General features: G+C 46.6%; 4 protein-coding genes across 4 annotated transcripts; 3 read left to right on the top strand and 1 right to left on the bottom strand.

Moving 5' to 3' along the window:
- Positions 1-962: 962 nt before the first annotated feature.
- Positions 963-3563, top strand: JR316_0001429 (Phosphatidylserine decarboxylase proenzyme 1, mitochondrial; the record flags this gene model as incomplete). The annotated part of the gene is made up of 8 exons (XM_047887234.1): positions 963-1052; positions 1254-1429; positions 1557-1804; positions 1856-2031; positions 2095-2328; positions 2386-3004; positions 3056-3216; positions 3270-3563. 8 exons carry the CDS (start codon positions 963-965, stop codon positions 3561-3563), a joined length of 1998 nt encoding a protein of 665 aa, XP_047754980.1.
- Positions 3564-4485: 922 nt separating this feature from the next.
- Positions 4486-6459, top strand: JR316_0001428 (uncharacterized protein; the record flags this gene model as incomplete). Its single annotated transcript, XM_047887233.1, has 1 exon — positions 4486-6459. One exon carries the CDS (start codon positions 4486-4488, stop codon positions 6457-6459), a length of 1974 nt encoding a protein of 657 aa, XP_047754979.1.
- Positions 6460-7034: 575 nt separating this feature from the next.
- JR316_0001427 (Mannosyl-oligosaccharide 1,2-alpha-mannosidase) lies at positions 7035-9877 on the top strand (the record flags this gene model as incomplete). Its single annotated transcript, XM_047887232.1, has 17 exons — positions 7035-7223; positions 7304-7459; positions 7518-7536; positions 7602-7807; positions 7866-8150; positions 8215-8273; positions 8344-8418; positions 8468-8486; positions 8546-8572; positions 8639-8751; positions 8813-9016; positions 9066-9155; positions 9215-9256; positions 9317-9506; positions 9564-9624; positions 9706-9725; positions 9827-9877. The coding sequence occupies 17 exons, from the start codon at positions 7035-7037 to the stop codon at positions 9875-9877; spliced, it is 1806 nt and encodes a 601-aa protein (XP_047754978.1).
- A 288-nt stretch (positions 9878-10165) lies between these two features.
- On the bottom strand, positions 10166-13623 carry JR316_0001426 (putative ATP-dependent helicase; the record flags this gene model as incomplete). The annotated part of the gene is made up of 18 exons (XM_047887231.1): positions 10166-10291; positions 10342-10440; positions 10500-10564; positions 10629-10733; positions 10793-10862; positions 10946-11060; positions 11128-11197; positions 11258-11450; positions 11531-11674; positions 11738-11838; positions 11902-12034; positions 12089-12108; positions 12160-12266; positions 12329-12409; positions 12475-13130; positions 13235-13324; positions 13385-13471; positions 13534-13623. 18 exons carry the CDS (start codon positions 13621-13623, stop codon positions 10166-10168), a joined length of 2352 nt encoding a protein of 783 aa, XP_047754977.1.
- Between the last annotated feature and the right edge of the window lie 1051 nt (positions 13624-14674).

The raw sequence follows: 14674 nt of genomic DNA, 5'->3' as shown, positions 1-14674 counted from the left end.
ACCATCTGCCCAGGAGAGTAACTAGTCCTATACATAACTAGTCATCGCAACATTATAATCGAATAAGAAGGATCCAACGCAAGCGCCGGTGAGCGCTCACTTCCCAGCCTCCAGCCTCGCTCGAGAACTTGTCAGACTGACCAAGGTTGTTATTTTAGATGGAGCTAGATATATTGTGTATCCTTTTTCTGTTTCCAGTAATTTCCGTCAAGGCTGTTTCTGTAGTGCATCGTGTTTCTAGATGGCGGGAGTGTAGTGGTTAGTACATCGATACTAGCAATCTTGGACTAATTGACAGGGGGTTGTACACAATGTAAGGCCTTAGGAGTTTGATACACCCCTTCTTTATTTCAAAATACAGACGGCAAGTTTCGTGGCCTCTGTGATAATAGTGGAATTACAGAAAGGGACTTTCTTGCCTGAACCTAGAGATTATACATCCCTCGTTGTGCTTGCCCGAAGTGGAGACCGGATCGATTTTTTCCAAGTCGTTCAATTCCCGATTTAATCTCAGCTCGAACCTTCCCAGTTTGTCATCTCCCGAAATTATTACTCTTTTGTTCAACTCCAATAAAGTCTTGCCTTTGATTCAGAATTGTTTGTTGAACTCAACTGACAGTGACAGCGCAACGAAGAATTTGGGTGCCAATTGGTGCAAGACCGCTGTATTTGAACGCTTGCGTCGCTGAAACCTTTTGAATACATTGTTACGGTGATTATCCTCGGCTCTTCAGTGTCTCAGTGACTACTTAGCGACTGTAAATTTGCCTTGCTGTATCTAGCATATCCTGCATACATTAGCTGTGTCGTCCTTTTTTGCTTGTTCATGCACATTGCTTCCACTTACTTACTACCAATTTTTTTTTGGTGTTTTGATAATTTCCAGAACCCATGTACGGCTCGTACTGTCTGGAAGGCGGACATACGGTGGCAATTGCCAAGCCAAATAGTCTCTGCTGAAAATGGAAGCGTTTCTTTTCACATGGCTCGGCGTCATTGCTCGAAGATTTGTATTCTTGGACGTCGCTCGAGATGATCATCATGAAGGCGTAGTACGTACTCCAGGATCTGGATAATTGCCTGTAAAGCCCATATTTTTTGAGCTAGATAGCATCCTTATTTATAATGTTAACGTTACATGCTCTCCACATTTACATCCATCGGCACAACCGATTCCGCAAATATGCGTACAACTTTATTCCTGTAGCCAAAAATGATATTTTCAGCTCTCGAGATCATCTTTCTTGCTCCAGGACTCTCAGGATCTCTTTACGCCGTCTGTATCGTCGACAAAGCTTACAAGGGGCGACAAGGCGCAGAAAGACCCCTCTGAGAGACGAAAATTGCCGGTGATGATACCAGCTCGCGTGATAGGCCGGCCAGGCAATACCGTAATTATGCTGAGCAGTGCAACAGGGACAAAGACCTCGTGCGTTACCACTACTTCCTCCTCTTCACCTCCACCTCCTCTATACATTTCAAATTCTCCTCCATTTACGCTTTTTATGCGCCACTACTAGAACTGACGACCCCCGCTATCTGATGCTATTTTCCAGGAAAACCATCCTGACCAAGGGAAAGAAACCGTTGTATGCTGCGTCAAAAGTCATCAATGCATCGTGCGGCTCAGCTTCGTCAGTCTTTGCCCGTTGCTGGGTGCACAGCACGAACAAGACCTCAGCGCTCTTCAAAACAGTGAAGAATCAGGGGCTGAGGAGGGCGTATTCAACGAAAGGAGGCGGCGCAGCTGAGGGTGCTGGCGGTGCGCCCAACGGTATCCCTGGCTCAGGGCTGCCTCTGTATCGTGCGTGGCTTCTTATGTGCAATGCTGGCTCTGTTGTTGAGTGATTTGTAGGGAGACTCGTCAATGCGTGGACGGAGACGCCGACAAAATGGTACCCACTGCCCCTGGCAGTAGGGGCACTCCTGCTGGTCGCTATTCAATACAGGAAAAAGGTCAAGCGCGCACGCCAGGAGGTCGAGCTGAACGAGGACGGGCTAGAGGTCATCAAGCTGAAGGGCCCATGGCACGTCAGTACCCATCTCCATCCCCTCCCCAAATCCCCAGGCTGATGCTGGCTCTCGGCTAAACAGGTACACGTTATCGGCGCTCTGCCACTGCGCAACATGTCCCGCCTCTGGGGCTACCTCAACTCCCTCGAACTCCCGGTCTGGTTCCGCCCTTATGGTATCCGTCTTTATGCCTATTCATTTGGATGCAACCTCGATGAAATCGACGCTTCGGATCTGCGTGAATACCCCAGTCTTGGCGCATTCTTCTACAGGAAATTGAAAGACGGCGCGAGGCCTGTGGATGATGCTATTTTGGTGAGTAAAAAAGTTCTCGATGGGGATTTGTTATCTTAAATTTATTTTGGGATGCAGGTAAGCCCTGCAGACGGGACAATGTTACATTTCGGCACTGTTCAAGAGTCGCGCGTCGAGCAAGTGAAAGGCATTACATACTCTCTGGATGCATTGCTGGGTATTGAGCGCCCTGGCTCACCAACGTCCACCATTGTCCCTCACAACCGTGACATGTCCGTCGTGGACGACCACGAGTTTGCAATTGTCAATGGAATCGAATACAGTCTGGAACAACTCATTGGAGCCTCAACGCCCTCGACGCCTGGGACCACTACGCCTACCTCGGAGCCAGCATCTTCGTCGTCATCACAGACATTGCTTGGCACGCCCACTTCTGAGTCCGAAAGTGCAGCAGATGATCATGTCCCTAAGAAATTCGGAGATCAAATCGACGCATCAGTTGGCTCGGAGCGCAACATCGAGGAGACCCTAGTGCACGATGCCTCCGTCGCTCTCCAGATGGGCGTGAAATCCGAAGCTGCTGCTGCCGTTCAGCGCAGACGAAGCGTCACTTCGGGTAAACATGTCAGGCCAGGCAATAAGTTGTTTTTCTCTGTCATCTATCTGGCACCGGGAGACTATCATCGGTTCCACAGCCCCACTGCTTGGGTTGTGGAGAAGAGGAGACACTTTGTTGGTTAGTATAAAAACTTCTGTTTAGTTATAACAAGCTGACCGACCTCCTTAGGCGACTTGTTTTCGGTATCTCCTTGGATGGCTAAGCGCCTCGAGAACTTGTTTGTGCTCAACGAGCGCGTCGCTCTTCTTGGAAGATGGAAACATGGATTCTTCGGAATGGTTCCTGTCGGAGCCACGAACGTTGGTAGCATTAAGATTAACTTTGATCAGGTAGGATTCGCTCTATCCGGATGAATAGTGAAAGGAATGAGTTTTCGTTTCAGGACCTACGAACAAACCTCCGTGGCAAGCGTCCTCCTCCCGGTGCATACACTGAAGCCGTCTACTCCGCTGCTTCTCCCATCCTGCGCGGCCAGCCCCTGACACCCGCGGAAGAGATGGGTGGATTCTGCCTCGGCAGCACCATTGTGCTTGTATTCGAGGCTCCCAGCGACTTTGAGTTCACTGTGCACCCTGGTCAGAAAGTGAAGGTCGGGCAGAGGTTGGGCGATGTCGTAAGCAAGCTCGAGACGCTCCAGCAAGCCGAGGACGCTGCCTCCAAGGTCAAAACTGATTAGAGGTTGGATTAATTTCTCCTTACTCCCCCATTTTTATCACTCAGGGTTGGATTGGAATGGATTTTTTGGATCTTTTTTTGTTGTCGTCGCTTCATATAGATATACATACACCCTTCCTTGCTTGATCTTGTGGATCTGTCGGTGAAGACCGTAATGCAAGTGGGATAGAATACCTTCCGACACGCCGTCCCAACGCCATCCTCTGTTCCTCCGACCTAGCCACGTCCGTTCATTTCCCCTCAACTGCCAACCTCCCTCCGACAGCTCCCATATACCATTAACCGACCTAACGCCAACATTCAAGATTCTTTTTATCTCATCACGACCAACTGCATATTTACTACGGCCCTCGCTTCACTTTTTCAATTCATCTTCACTTCACCAATATTATCACCATTCACGGCAAGCTTCAACTCAGGCATATTTTACGCGCGCACGTATTTTTTTTTCTTCTTACTCTCCCTATTTTAGCATACCTCGTCGTTTGTTTGTTGTGCAAGTTTCTCGTATTGTACTAGATACACAGTTCAACCTGTGGATTTGTTTTCGAATTTGCTGGATTAAGTGAATTGTGATAATGTTCTAGATGGGTAGGTCATACAAAGGCGCGTCGGCATTACATCCTCTGATAATTTATTCGGAGTTTTGAGACGGGCCGCCTTCGAATTTCGAATTTCGAAAACCCTTTCATGCCCTTTCACGTACGCTAGTTGAGGCTAGTAACTATCACTCCCATTGTTCGCGTTTCATATGGCGCCTGTAAAATCACAGTCGCCTCAAGGCAAGCCACTCAGTCCCCTTTCACGATCATGGTGTCCCATTGTGTTCTAAACTACGGACATCTGTGCCACCACATCGTTAAAATAGCAAGGGGAGATGCCACATCCACAGACGACTTTCTTCAACACCCACCACTTCTACAATGCTGGAAGACGCGTCTCTCGTCGATCCAGACAGGCAGCTGGACCTGCCATCGACCACGAGCCGCAGTACGGTGGGACTAGGCACAACAAGCGACAGTATTGGCAGGCCCAACGCTGTTGCACTTGATGTGCATCCGATCGGCGGGTCCGATAACCTTGTGGCCAAAATTCCCCTCGAATTGGTGACTGCAATTTTCGCATCCTGTCTCCATGAAGAACCTAGCGAGTACAAAGATCAGGGGCTGAAGAAGGGTCTCTGGACATTGCGATTGGTCTCCAAACAGTGGCGCGATATCGTTGAAGGAACACCAAGCCTTTGGAAACACGTATCTATCCCTCTTACAGTCGAGAGCCTGGAGCAATCGATTGATATGGCAGAGATATGGATAGATCGTGCTGGGAATCGACCGTCGGAAATGCACATCTATGCTCTCGGCGATGAAGTTTGGGATGGACATTTGGAGCAGTTTAAGCGGTTCGCCCGTATCGTCAACGCGTCTTCGCTACACTGGACCGTTTTACGCCTCGACTTGCCTACGGTGCTTATGGAGATGATCGCTGGCCAGCCCACCAACTTGCAGGAATTGATACATATGAATAGCACAGAGCATGGCGCCGATTTCTTTGATCGTTATTTCTTAGTGCGTTATTCTGATCGCGAACCTCCCCCACCTGGCCACTCCCTCGCGCTAGCAAACGTGGCCGCCGCCGGAGTCACGTCGATGCCTGCCCCAAAAACGCTTTGTCTCGATTCCATCTATCTAAGCTCGATCAGGGCTTCCTGGTTTAACCTCAATGAAGCTAATTTACAGGATATCAGTGTTAAGGACTTGCTCAAAATGTTGCGTGAAGCGCCACTCATGACTAAATTGTGTCTCATAGAGAGTCGACGGGGAGTATTTCCATACCCAGATTGGTCTTCACCCGTTTTTCATACGTCGCTGAGGATGTTTTCCATACGTGTGGCGCATGCTAGATATCTGGATACCCTTTTCGCTGGCATCGCATCAACTCGTCTGGACGAACTAAAACTCAGTGCGATATACCGAGTTATTGATCCAAGTTCTTTTACTGGATTGATGCAACGTTCCTCCTGGCCTTTAACAAAACTGGACCTCGATGGGCTTCATGGTATCAACAATGATGATTTATTTCGCGTTCTTAAATCAGTACCTCGCCTGAAAGAGCTTCGCATAGCTCCCAATCGTTTAGATTCCAATGCAAGATATACCGTCAAACCCCTCTTCGAACGTCTGTCGCGTACGAGCTTAAGACGACCACCCCAGTTCCAAAACATTGCTTACAGTTTCGATATGTTTCTCCCTGTTCTGGAATCTTTCGAGTACGTATCGCGCTCTCCGATCGATTGGCACAAGTTCGGGAAACGTGTTCCTGATATTTTTGGGATTGAGAAGAGGTTAGACAGGCAGTCGGGAAACAATTTCAATGATGAGTCGAGGAGGCCACTCAAAATTCTCCGGCTGGTATATGAACCCTGCAACATGTATTACTTCACTCCACCGCCTGGTTTTGGATCGACGACCAAAGCACTGATCAGGCAGATTGTTAGGTATGGAGCCCAAATTGAAGTAGTTTTAAAGCACGCCGAAGATTCGGAGCAGAGCGGAGACTCAAGCAGTGACACTGAATTATCGTACACAGACAGTTCGACTGATTATGAGTCCGAAAGCGCCACTGGTTCAGAAAATGGATTGGAATCGGGGGATGACGACGACAAGTCGGAAGACGAAGACGAATCTGAATACTGTAGCGAGTTAGATGGATTTATTAGCGACAGTTATATGGGTGACTATGGTTCTGACGATGATGACTCCTCATTGGGAGATGACGATTGCAACCCAGTGAATCTGGGGTTTTCTGACCAGATAGGAAGACCGGTGGTTGCTTTCCTCCCAAAGGATATGTTTGACGACGTGGAAAATTCGTACTACACTGACTCTGAAGTAGAGTAGTTTCATTAATAAAATTTCTTCAACAACTCGTAGCTTGGCCACACCGAGCATCCAAGAGTGTTCATATGTGTGCAGGGTTGAAAGCGTCAAGGACAACTCTTGCGATGTATACGTGTCCGTTCTAAATTATTCCGATGCAAAACCGACTTTTATTCCGGTAGTCTGAACCCACTGGACGCAGTACCGTGCACTAGTTTGCCAAGCCACCTCTCGGCGCCATAACCTTCTGTACCGTACATTTGTGCCCAAGCTGCAACGTTAGGCCTCTCTTTCATCGAAATCTTTGCCATTTGAGATTGAGACACACCCTCATTTGAACACAAAAGAACCTTGCGTGGATTCAAAATTGTCGAGCAAATTTCGAGTTAAGAGGACATGCCAGTGATGGTGGAGGAGATGGAGGAAATGTGGTTTCCGGACGTTGTGATCCTATGTCCGCGTGATACATGACAGCGACGCGGTTGGCTAAAAGTCGGCTATATTAATACATCTTCCACACCAGCACAATCAGGGGCTTCGTTTTATAAGTTCTGTCAAGCTGACGTGTCTCTGTACACCGCTTGCTTTCTCCTGCAATGACAGAATCAACATCGGACACTAGCAATGGGCATTCTGTGGTCCAGGATGAACTCAAGGGTACAGCGTCGTCGGCTAAGGAAAACCTTGGGAAGAAGAAATTAGCTCAGCAGGACACGCAGCCAGCGACGTTTGGAAGGTCCGCCATTGTGTCGGTGGTGCTGGCATTATTGGTGTATTTGTATCAGGTGTGTAGGAAGTGCATCCAACCTAGCTCTGGTTGTGATGTTTCTTCCCCGGACGTTGTGGACTTACATGTTGGTTACAGACAGGCACACTCAATGCTTATTTCGGCGCCCCCTCGTCATCTGTGGACACATATGCGCACTTAGACGGCGTAGCCAGCTTCAGAAACTCTTCACAAAGTGCACCTGTAATAGCGGCTGACATTCCCAAACGAGATGAAGTCGTGAAGGCGTTTAAAGTGCGTTTTTTACTGTGTTTGGGTGCAGCAAATACCAATGGGTTTCATTTTTGAACAGCATGCATGGTCAGCTTATGGTCAGTTACCTTAGGCGCCTGAAGTCCAATGGCATTGTCTCAATAATCATTGCGTTTGTGATTAGAACGGGACGCGATGGGACAAGACGAATATCATCCTTTGTCGAAGAAAGGCACAAACCTGGTGGATGACGGAGGAATAGGCTATATGATTGTCGATGCCATAGACACTATGCAAATTATGGGTCTCCAGGACGAGTACCAGCGTGCACGGGACTGGGTTGCGAATAACCTCACCTTTGACAGGGATGGACACTTCAACACCTTCGAGGTGAGCTTCAGTTTTACCCTGGCTTCCAGTTATCTCATCCTCGCTTTTGGTTTTTTAGACCACAATTCGCGTTTTAGGTGGTCTGCTTACGGCATACCACCTCTCAGATGAGGATCCCATATTTTTGGAAAAGGCGAAAGACCTCGCAGACAGGATGATGCCCGCATTTGAGACGCCCTCCGGCCTACCGTACTCCATGGTCAACCTCAAACTGCGTAAGGGAGTGGATGACCCAAATTACCCATACCTAGTCAGCACCGCGGAGGCATCAACATTACAACTGGAACTCCGTTATCTGAGCTTCTTGACAGACGATGACACGTATTGGGATAAAGCTGAAGGAGTAAGAATAAACTTCGTTGCTTGAAAAGTATATCGGAACAGCGCTAACGCGAGGTGTTTTCCAGGTAATGAAGGTCATCAAGGCAACAAAACTGCCTTCCGGGCTGGCTCCCATATATCTGAGGTGGGTTCCTTCTTGTTGTCTATAATTATGCTCCATTGCTGATGAACCGGTTTTTATTTTATCTTTATAGTGCAGAAACTGGTCAATTCTTGTTTTCAGAAATCCGATTAGGTTCAAGAGGAGACTCCTTCTATGAATATCTATTGTAGGCTTACCTTGACACTGATTCAAAATCTTCACTGACATTTTTCTAGAAAGCAGTATTTGCAGACAGTAAGATTTTGCTCCTAATTTTTTACAATGAATCTATTCTGACCGTGGCTTGAAATCAGAATAAATCAGAACCCGCATACCTTGAAGTAGGTTAAATTTTGCCTTTGTTTTGTGGTTGTGGCTTCATAGCAATCCTTTCTTTTCTATGTTAGATGTACCAACAAACCATGGATGCCATACATACCACGCTTGTCAAGAGAGGTTTGAACAAGGGTCACGTCTTTACCACGGAGGTTCTGCCTGAACGTCAAGCAGATGGACAGGTGTAAGCTTTCATATTGTTCAGTTCAAAGAAAGTATTGGAATCATTTCGTTCTCCTTCCTAGACAATGGAGACTCTCTCCCAAGCAAGACCATCTTGTGTGCTTCTTGGGCGGCTCTTTGATGCTTGGCGCGACCACAACTGCTGCCTCCGGATCCTCTGTGTCCGTCCCACCCCGTCCTGAAGAACTCACTCCGACAGGCCAAAAGGATTGGCAACTTGGGCACGATCTCATTGAGACTTGTGTAGATACATATGACACAAAAACGTAAGCACCTCTTTCCATTTCATACGTCTTCCTATTAAATGTCTTCTAGGGGTCTTTCTCCTGAGATCGCGCATTTCTGGACAGAAGAAGATCGTTACATCTACGATAAAGAGCGTGATTGGTATATCAAGGGTAACACGTACGTGTCCGATCTAACTAAAACGTCCCAGCTGCTGAATGTTCTAATCACTCCAATAGATTCCCAGGGCAGCCCTCCTATGATGCTCGCTACCTCCTACGGTAACTATATGTATCATAGTACTTTAGATCCAACCCTTATGACTTTTTGTGACAATCCAGACCAGAAACAGTTGAATCCCTTTTCATCGCGTACCGCCTCACAGGAAATCCCAAGTATCGAGAATACGGTTGGAAGATTTTCCAGTCAATAGAAAAATACTGCCGCATCGAGGATGGAGGATACGCTTCTCTTTTGAACGTTGATAACGTCAACTCAATCAAGATGGATAAAATGGAGACCTTCTTTGTGGTTCGTCTCTTCCCTTTCGTTATCCTGGTTTGCAATGACAGTTCGATCTATTTATAGAGCGAGACTTTGAAATACCTGTACCTTCTCTTCTCCGACGCTAGTGTGCTTCCCCTTAATCGTATGTCCTCTTTTTGCTTCACGTAGCTGTCGATCAAAGGTTACTGATTGGTACTTTCGCCCACGTTGGTGCTTTTTCTAGAATATGTCTTCAACACTGAGGTAAATGCATCATCTTTGTTTCCTTTTGGGCGATGCTCTTCGCTCTAGAACACCAGAAAGATAATGAACTGACTCGTTCGCTTGCTTCCTTGTTTATTCAGGCGCATCCGCTACCAATATTTACGCCATCGACACGAACGGGATACTTTTAACAAAGTATGGCGGTTCGTTAAAAATTAATTTAAAACGCCCAGGATTGGAAATTGTAACAGTATGTAGTAGTTGGGAAAAATAAAATTTGCAAAAATTTACAACACTAGTATGTACAGTCACTGATAGTCTGAGCCAGGCGATAGGTATACAGGGAGTGGAGGAATACACGATATGAGCACAGAGCAATACGTACAAATGGCAGGTACGAGATACTGGAGCAAAAGTTTTGACGGCAACTGCCAAACACCCCTCTCTTCTCTGCACAGTGTTCGGAACAAAACAGCACATCAGTCTTGTTCGGCTTTTGTTTCGCATAGCCAGGAACGCATTGTCTCGGCGTCCAGTTCAGCTTTAGGCTCAAATTTAACGTCGGACCGTCCACCCTCTATCATCTGACGTTTCTTCTTTTGCGTCTACATGATCTGAGCGACAAGACGACAAGCACACAAAATAAGTGGCTTACCTCCATGATGTGCTCCTCGAGACTATTCTTTACAATGAGGTGATATATCTCCACATCCTTTTTCTGTCCAATGCGGTGAACACGGGCAATAGCTTGCTCCTACCGAGTAAAAAATGGTAATGAGGATGCATATCAAGTGGCTGCAAAAGATGCTGTACCTCAAAGTATGGGTTCCACCAAGGGTCCATGAGAATGACAGAATTACAAGCCAGAATATTAAGCCCTTTTGATGTCCAACAGGAATATCAGGACATTTCTGTCTGCTCAAGCATTGCCACAAAACTCACCTACTCCACCTGCCTTAATAGAAATGATAATGACAGTGCAGTTTTCGTCGGTTTGGATCTCCTTTAACGCGTCCCGTCGGGCCTGTGGACTCATGTTGCCTGTGTCTGGGGATTGCGGGAACAATTTGTTATGCTGGTAGCACAGTATCAGAGAGCATACTAACATTCTGTCCATTCTATATCAGCGTGGATAAGCGCACGAGTGATTGGGCGGATAAGCCTTGTGAAATGCGTCTAGATTAAGATTAGGAAGAAAGGCATTAGCCTCAGCCATCACGCAAGCGCCCAAGCTCAAGTCTCGACGCTGCCACACTCACGAAAATAATCGTTTTGTCGCCCTTTTTTCGCGCAGTCAGAATATTTAGCATTGCTAACATTCTTGATGAAGCATATTCCTCATGAAATATGCCCCGTGTTGAGAATGAGAAGCACCTAGGACCTAAGAAGTCAAGGGTAAATCTGATCTAATAGAAGCTATGCGACTTGCCTATCATTGTACTCTTCATCGTCTTCCTCGCCAAAAATACTAGAATTGACAATTTCTGACACAAGAACTGGGTGATCACAAGCTACAGGTTACATCGTGAATTAGCGCAGGAAACCGCAGGAGAATACTAGAGTATATCTACCTTGCCGTAAGTGTGTGATCTTAGCAAAAATACTAAGGGGAAGATCTTTGACGTGCTGGTAAGCGATGCGTTCCCAGTATGTCAATTCCACATAGATATACTGATCTCTACGAGGAGGTAAGGGCACTAAAGGTTTTCCATCCTCAGTCGGATCATCCTTCTTTCGGAAAATAAAAAAGGAGCCCTCTATTTCCTGCGATGCGTATATTGAGGCAGTGTAAAGGATATGTGTAAGATAACAGTCATGGAGCTGAAAAAGAATATTAAGCGTACATCTAATAAGCGTCTTGCAGAAGTGGTGGGATCCCCCTTTTGCTTCTTTGCGTAGATCAAGCTTTCGTATCGAATTTGACTGTTGAGTTTCTCGTAGGTTACTTCAAGAAACCTAATCAAGGGATAGTAGTCCAGAAAGGAATTCTAACAAAAGGAGTGTTAATTGGATTTGGGTTGCTGTTGAATTCATTTTGAAATGTGTCTTACCTGAGCAGGAGTTCCAGTAAGGCAAAGGCCGTGCTTCTTCCGAATGGCCCACATTGCTTTAGCCGTCTTTGTTTCCGGATTTCGGAACTGATGAGCTTCATCTACAGCACAGAAAAATAATATACGCGCAATTCTCATCAAACAGTGGAAACTTTTCATCTCACCAGCTATAACTCTAAACCAACCATGCTTGTAGAGAGGCCAGTATTTCTCTGGTTTTTGAGCCTTTGGGGGTGATGCATCTGGATCCGGTGCGAAGGCGTCATATTGACGCTGCACTTGGGTATAAGTACAAAGCTGTTAACAGATCAATGATGTCGAATCAGGGATAGAAAGTGCTCTGGCACTTACAACAATGTCTGCATTTGTTGCTGGATGTAGGACTCGTCAGAGGTTTCCAAACCAAGAGAGAAAATGCTTACACATATTGGCCTTGTAGCTATCGTAAAAACAAACGACTAATTGAGGAGCAAATTTCTGCGCTTCCTTCACCCAATGGTCCATTATACCTTTTGATGGTACAATGACCCTGTGAAGCGGATGTTCATCAACATATGTTCACATTGGCAATAATTAGAATCAATTGCTTACAGTGTTGCTTTGGCACCCTTAAAATCTTTTGGGGGAGGACGACACACAATTAGCGCGATTGAGATTGCGGTCTTACCGCACCTGTCGATATAAACACCATAAGCCTTTCAAACTACAAAAAGTCATCTACGGCAAGGAATACGGACCCCATGTCATATGCGATGACATACCCAATATCATTGACTTCATCGGTGCCACACACCTTTTCGCCTTGTTCCCGGTCAATGAGAAAATGCAAATCAATTGCTTGAAAGGATCGAAGCCTTTGCCCATTTTTGAATATGAAAAGAGAATCATTGTGCACAAATAACGGTTGTTCAGCTTCCTTTGCGACCTCGGGCAGCGGCGCAGCAACCCGAGTTTGAGACCGGGTTGTCGGTCGAGCAAGTTCTGGAAGAAAAGTCTGAGATGCTCTTGGTAAAGAACGCGTAGTAGAAGGAGCCCGAATCGAACTCGGTATGCTGAAGATCTCCGAATCTTCAAATTCCAACTCTTCCAACTTAATGGACGGTTTTCCCCTGGAGAGTGCGGGGGAAGCAGTACTATCAGGTTGACCTGGAGAAAGGACGGTGAGGCTTTGGGAGCGATCATCTCCAATTTTCTGCCTTGAGCGTGTTACACGGGAAGAGGATGGACTCGGCTCAGGGCTAGGCCAGCTTGTTGGGGTTGGGTTGCTGGTGTACATTCCTTTCACGGGGGTATATTCTAAAGCAGGCTTACTAGAACGAACGATGGGTGTAGTCGGCGGCGTTGAGAGATGATTAAACGCCAGTTCTTGTTTGACAGGATGAGAATTGACAGCCTGAAATTGCAATCATCACACGGAGAAAGCGCGTCAATTCAAGGAAATTTGGATACTGGGATTCACTTCACCAATATGTCTCTTATTTTACCAGAAAAAATTACCCGGGATTGAGCGCCACTGGAATGAGATTCTCCATGAATGTCCCTTTGGGGTGTTATTGGAGCATTTCGGGGAGTAAGACTGTCATTTCTCTATACTTTGATTAACAACGCGACCACTAGTTCATGCAAAACTTCATTGGTGATACTTACGAAAATCTTTCCGTGTCGCGGGGGAGTAGAAGGTGATGGGTAGGCGAGCTGAGGGTTTCTCACAAATTTGTTGGAGGGAGTGACTGGCTGAAGAATCATGCAAGTAGGCTATCATCTACTGATCAAATCCAACTGTTGCCAAAGCTTACTCGATGTCCTGCTCGTCTGGACGGCGTGCATGGAGAATCTTCACCCTCTTGTGTGCGCCACTCCGTTGGTGGATTAGAACGAGAGTGCATATGGATGGAGTAGATGTGAAATCGGTTAAGAAAGTGTTATCAGTGCCACAGGAGGGAAGAGTGAGGGAAGAAGGCAAGACAAAGAAAAGTGGGATCCCCGTCAAGTCAAAACGGAGGTCTTTAAGCAAATCCATCTCGGATTTAGTAGTGCTCAGGGGCCTTTACTAATTCTGGTCAACAGTAAATAACAATGTAGGCCAATAGGCCAATCCCCGTGTTTCAACCTCCAGTCCCGTTGCCTTTGTCAAAAGCGCCAAGGCAGTAGTAACTGGCAAGATACAAGATCTGTTTGCCCCATATATGGTCCGTGTGCTGCAAGATAAAACTGGTTGCGGATTGAAAGCCAATTGTTGTCGTCTGCAGCAAGAGGCGCCAAATTCATTGTGTCAGTGACGTGCGAGAAACACAGCATTCTAGTCGGTAAAGTCATCGAGTCAGACAATGGTTCCACGCCGGCAAATTCCATGTACACGCCACCAGGCTACATTTTGCGCTTTAAAGGCTGAATCCAGTAAATGGGTCGCAGCTGTCGTGGGCTATCTGGGACTTTGGGTACCATTATGTGGCACGGTAGCCGCGAAAATCGGAGTTGGTGAAGTACTAACAAAACAGGAATCATCATCATCGCTGTGGCTGGCACTTCTGTGACTCAAATCTGACTCATTAGTAGAAAGCTTCAAGACAGGAAGGGACGACAAAGGGGTCAGAGGTACTGCCCGACGGTTATGGTGTTGAAAGCGGAATGCTCGCACTTGGCTCGCACCAGTGACCTGGCTTTGACACAATACGAACTGGCGGATTCGAGTCAACAGTGGGAAAACTCTTTCCTTTTTAATTGCAAGATTTCTGTCACGTGCTCACGTCGCGTTACACGAACTTGACTCCCACAGTGTAAGGCTTGGAGAAATTTATGATGTTATAAAGAAACACTATGGCATTAGAGATCACATCTCATTGGAGATTTTGGCGAAATAAGAAAGTCATGAAATAGGTTTGTTCGTCGTGTTTATATACAGAGATGGGAAGAGATGGGAGTCGTATAGATGTCTCA

Source organism: Psilocybe cubensis, chromosome 1 (assembly GCF_017499595.1).
Source record: "Psilocybe cubensis strain MGC-MH-2018 chromosome 1, whole genome shotgun sequence".
Classification (NCBI taxonomy): Eukaryota; Fungi; Basidiomycota; class Agaricomycetes; order Agaricales; family Agrocybaceae; genus Psilocybe; species Psilocybe cubensis.
Note: the sequence above shows the minus strand (reverse complement) of the source record. Positions and strands in the feature narration are given on the sequence as shown.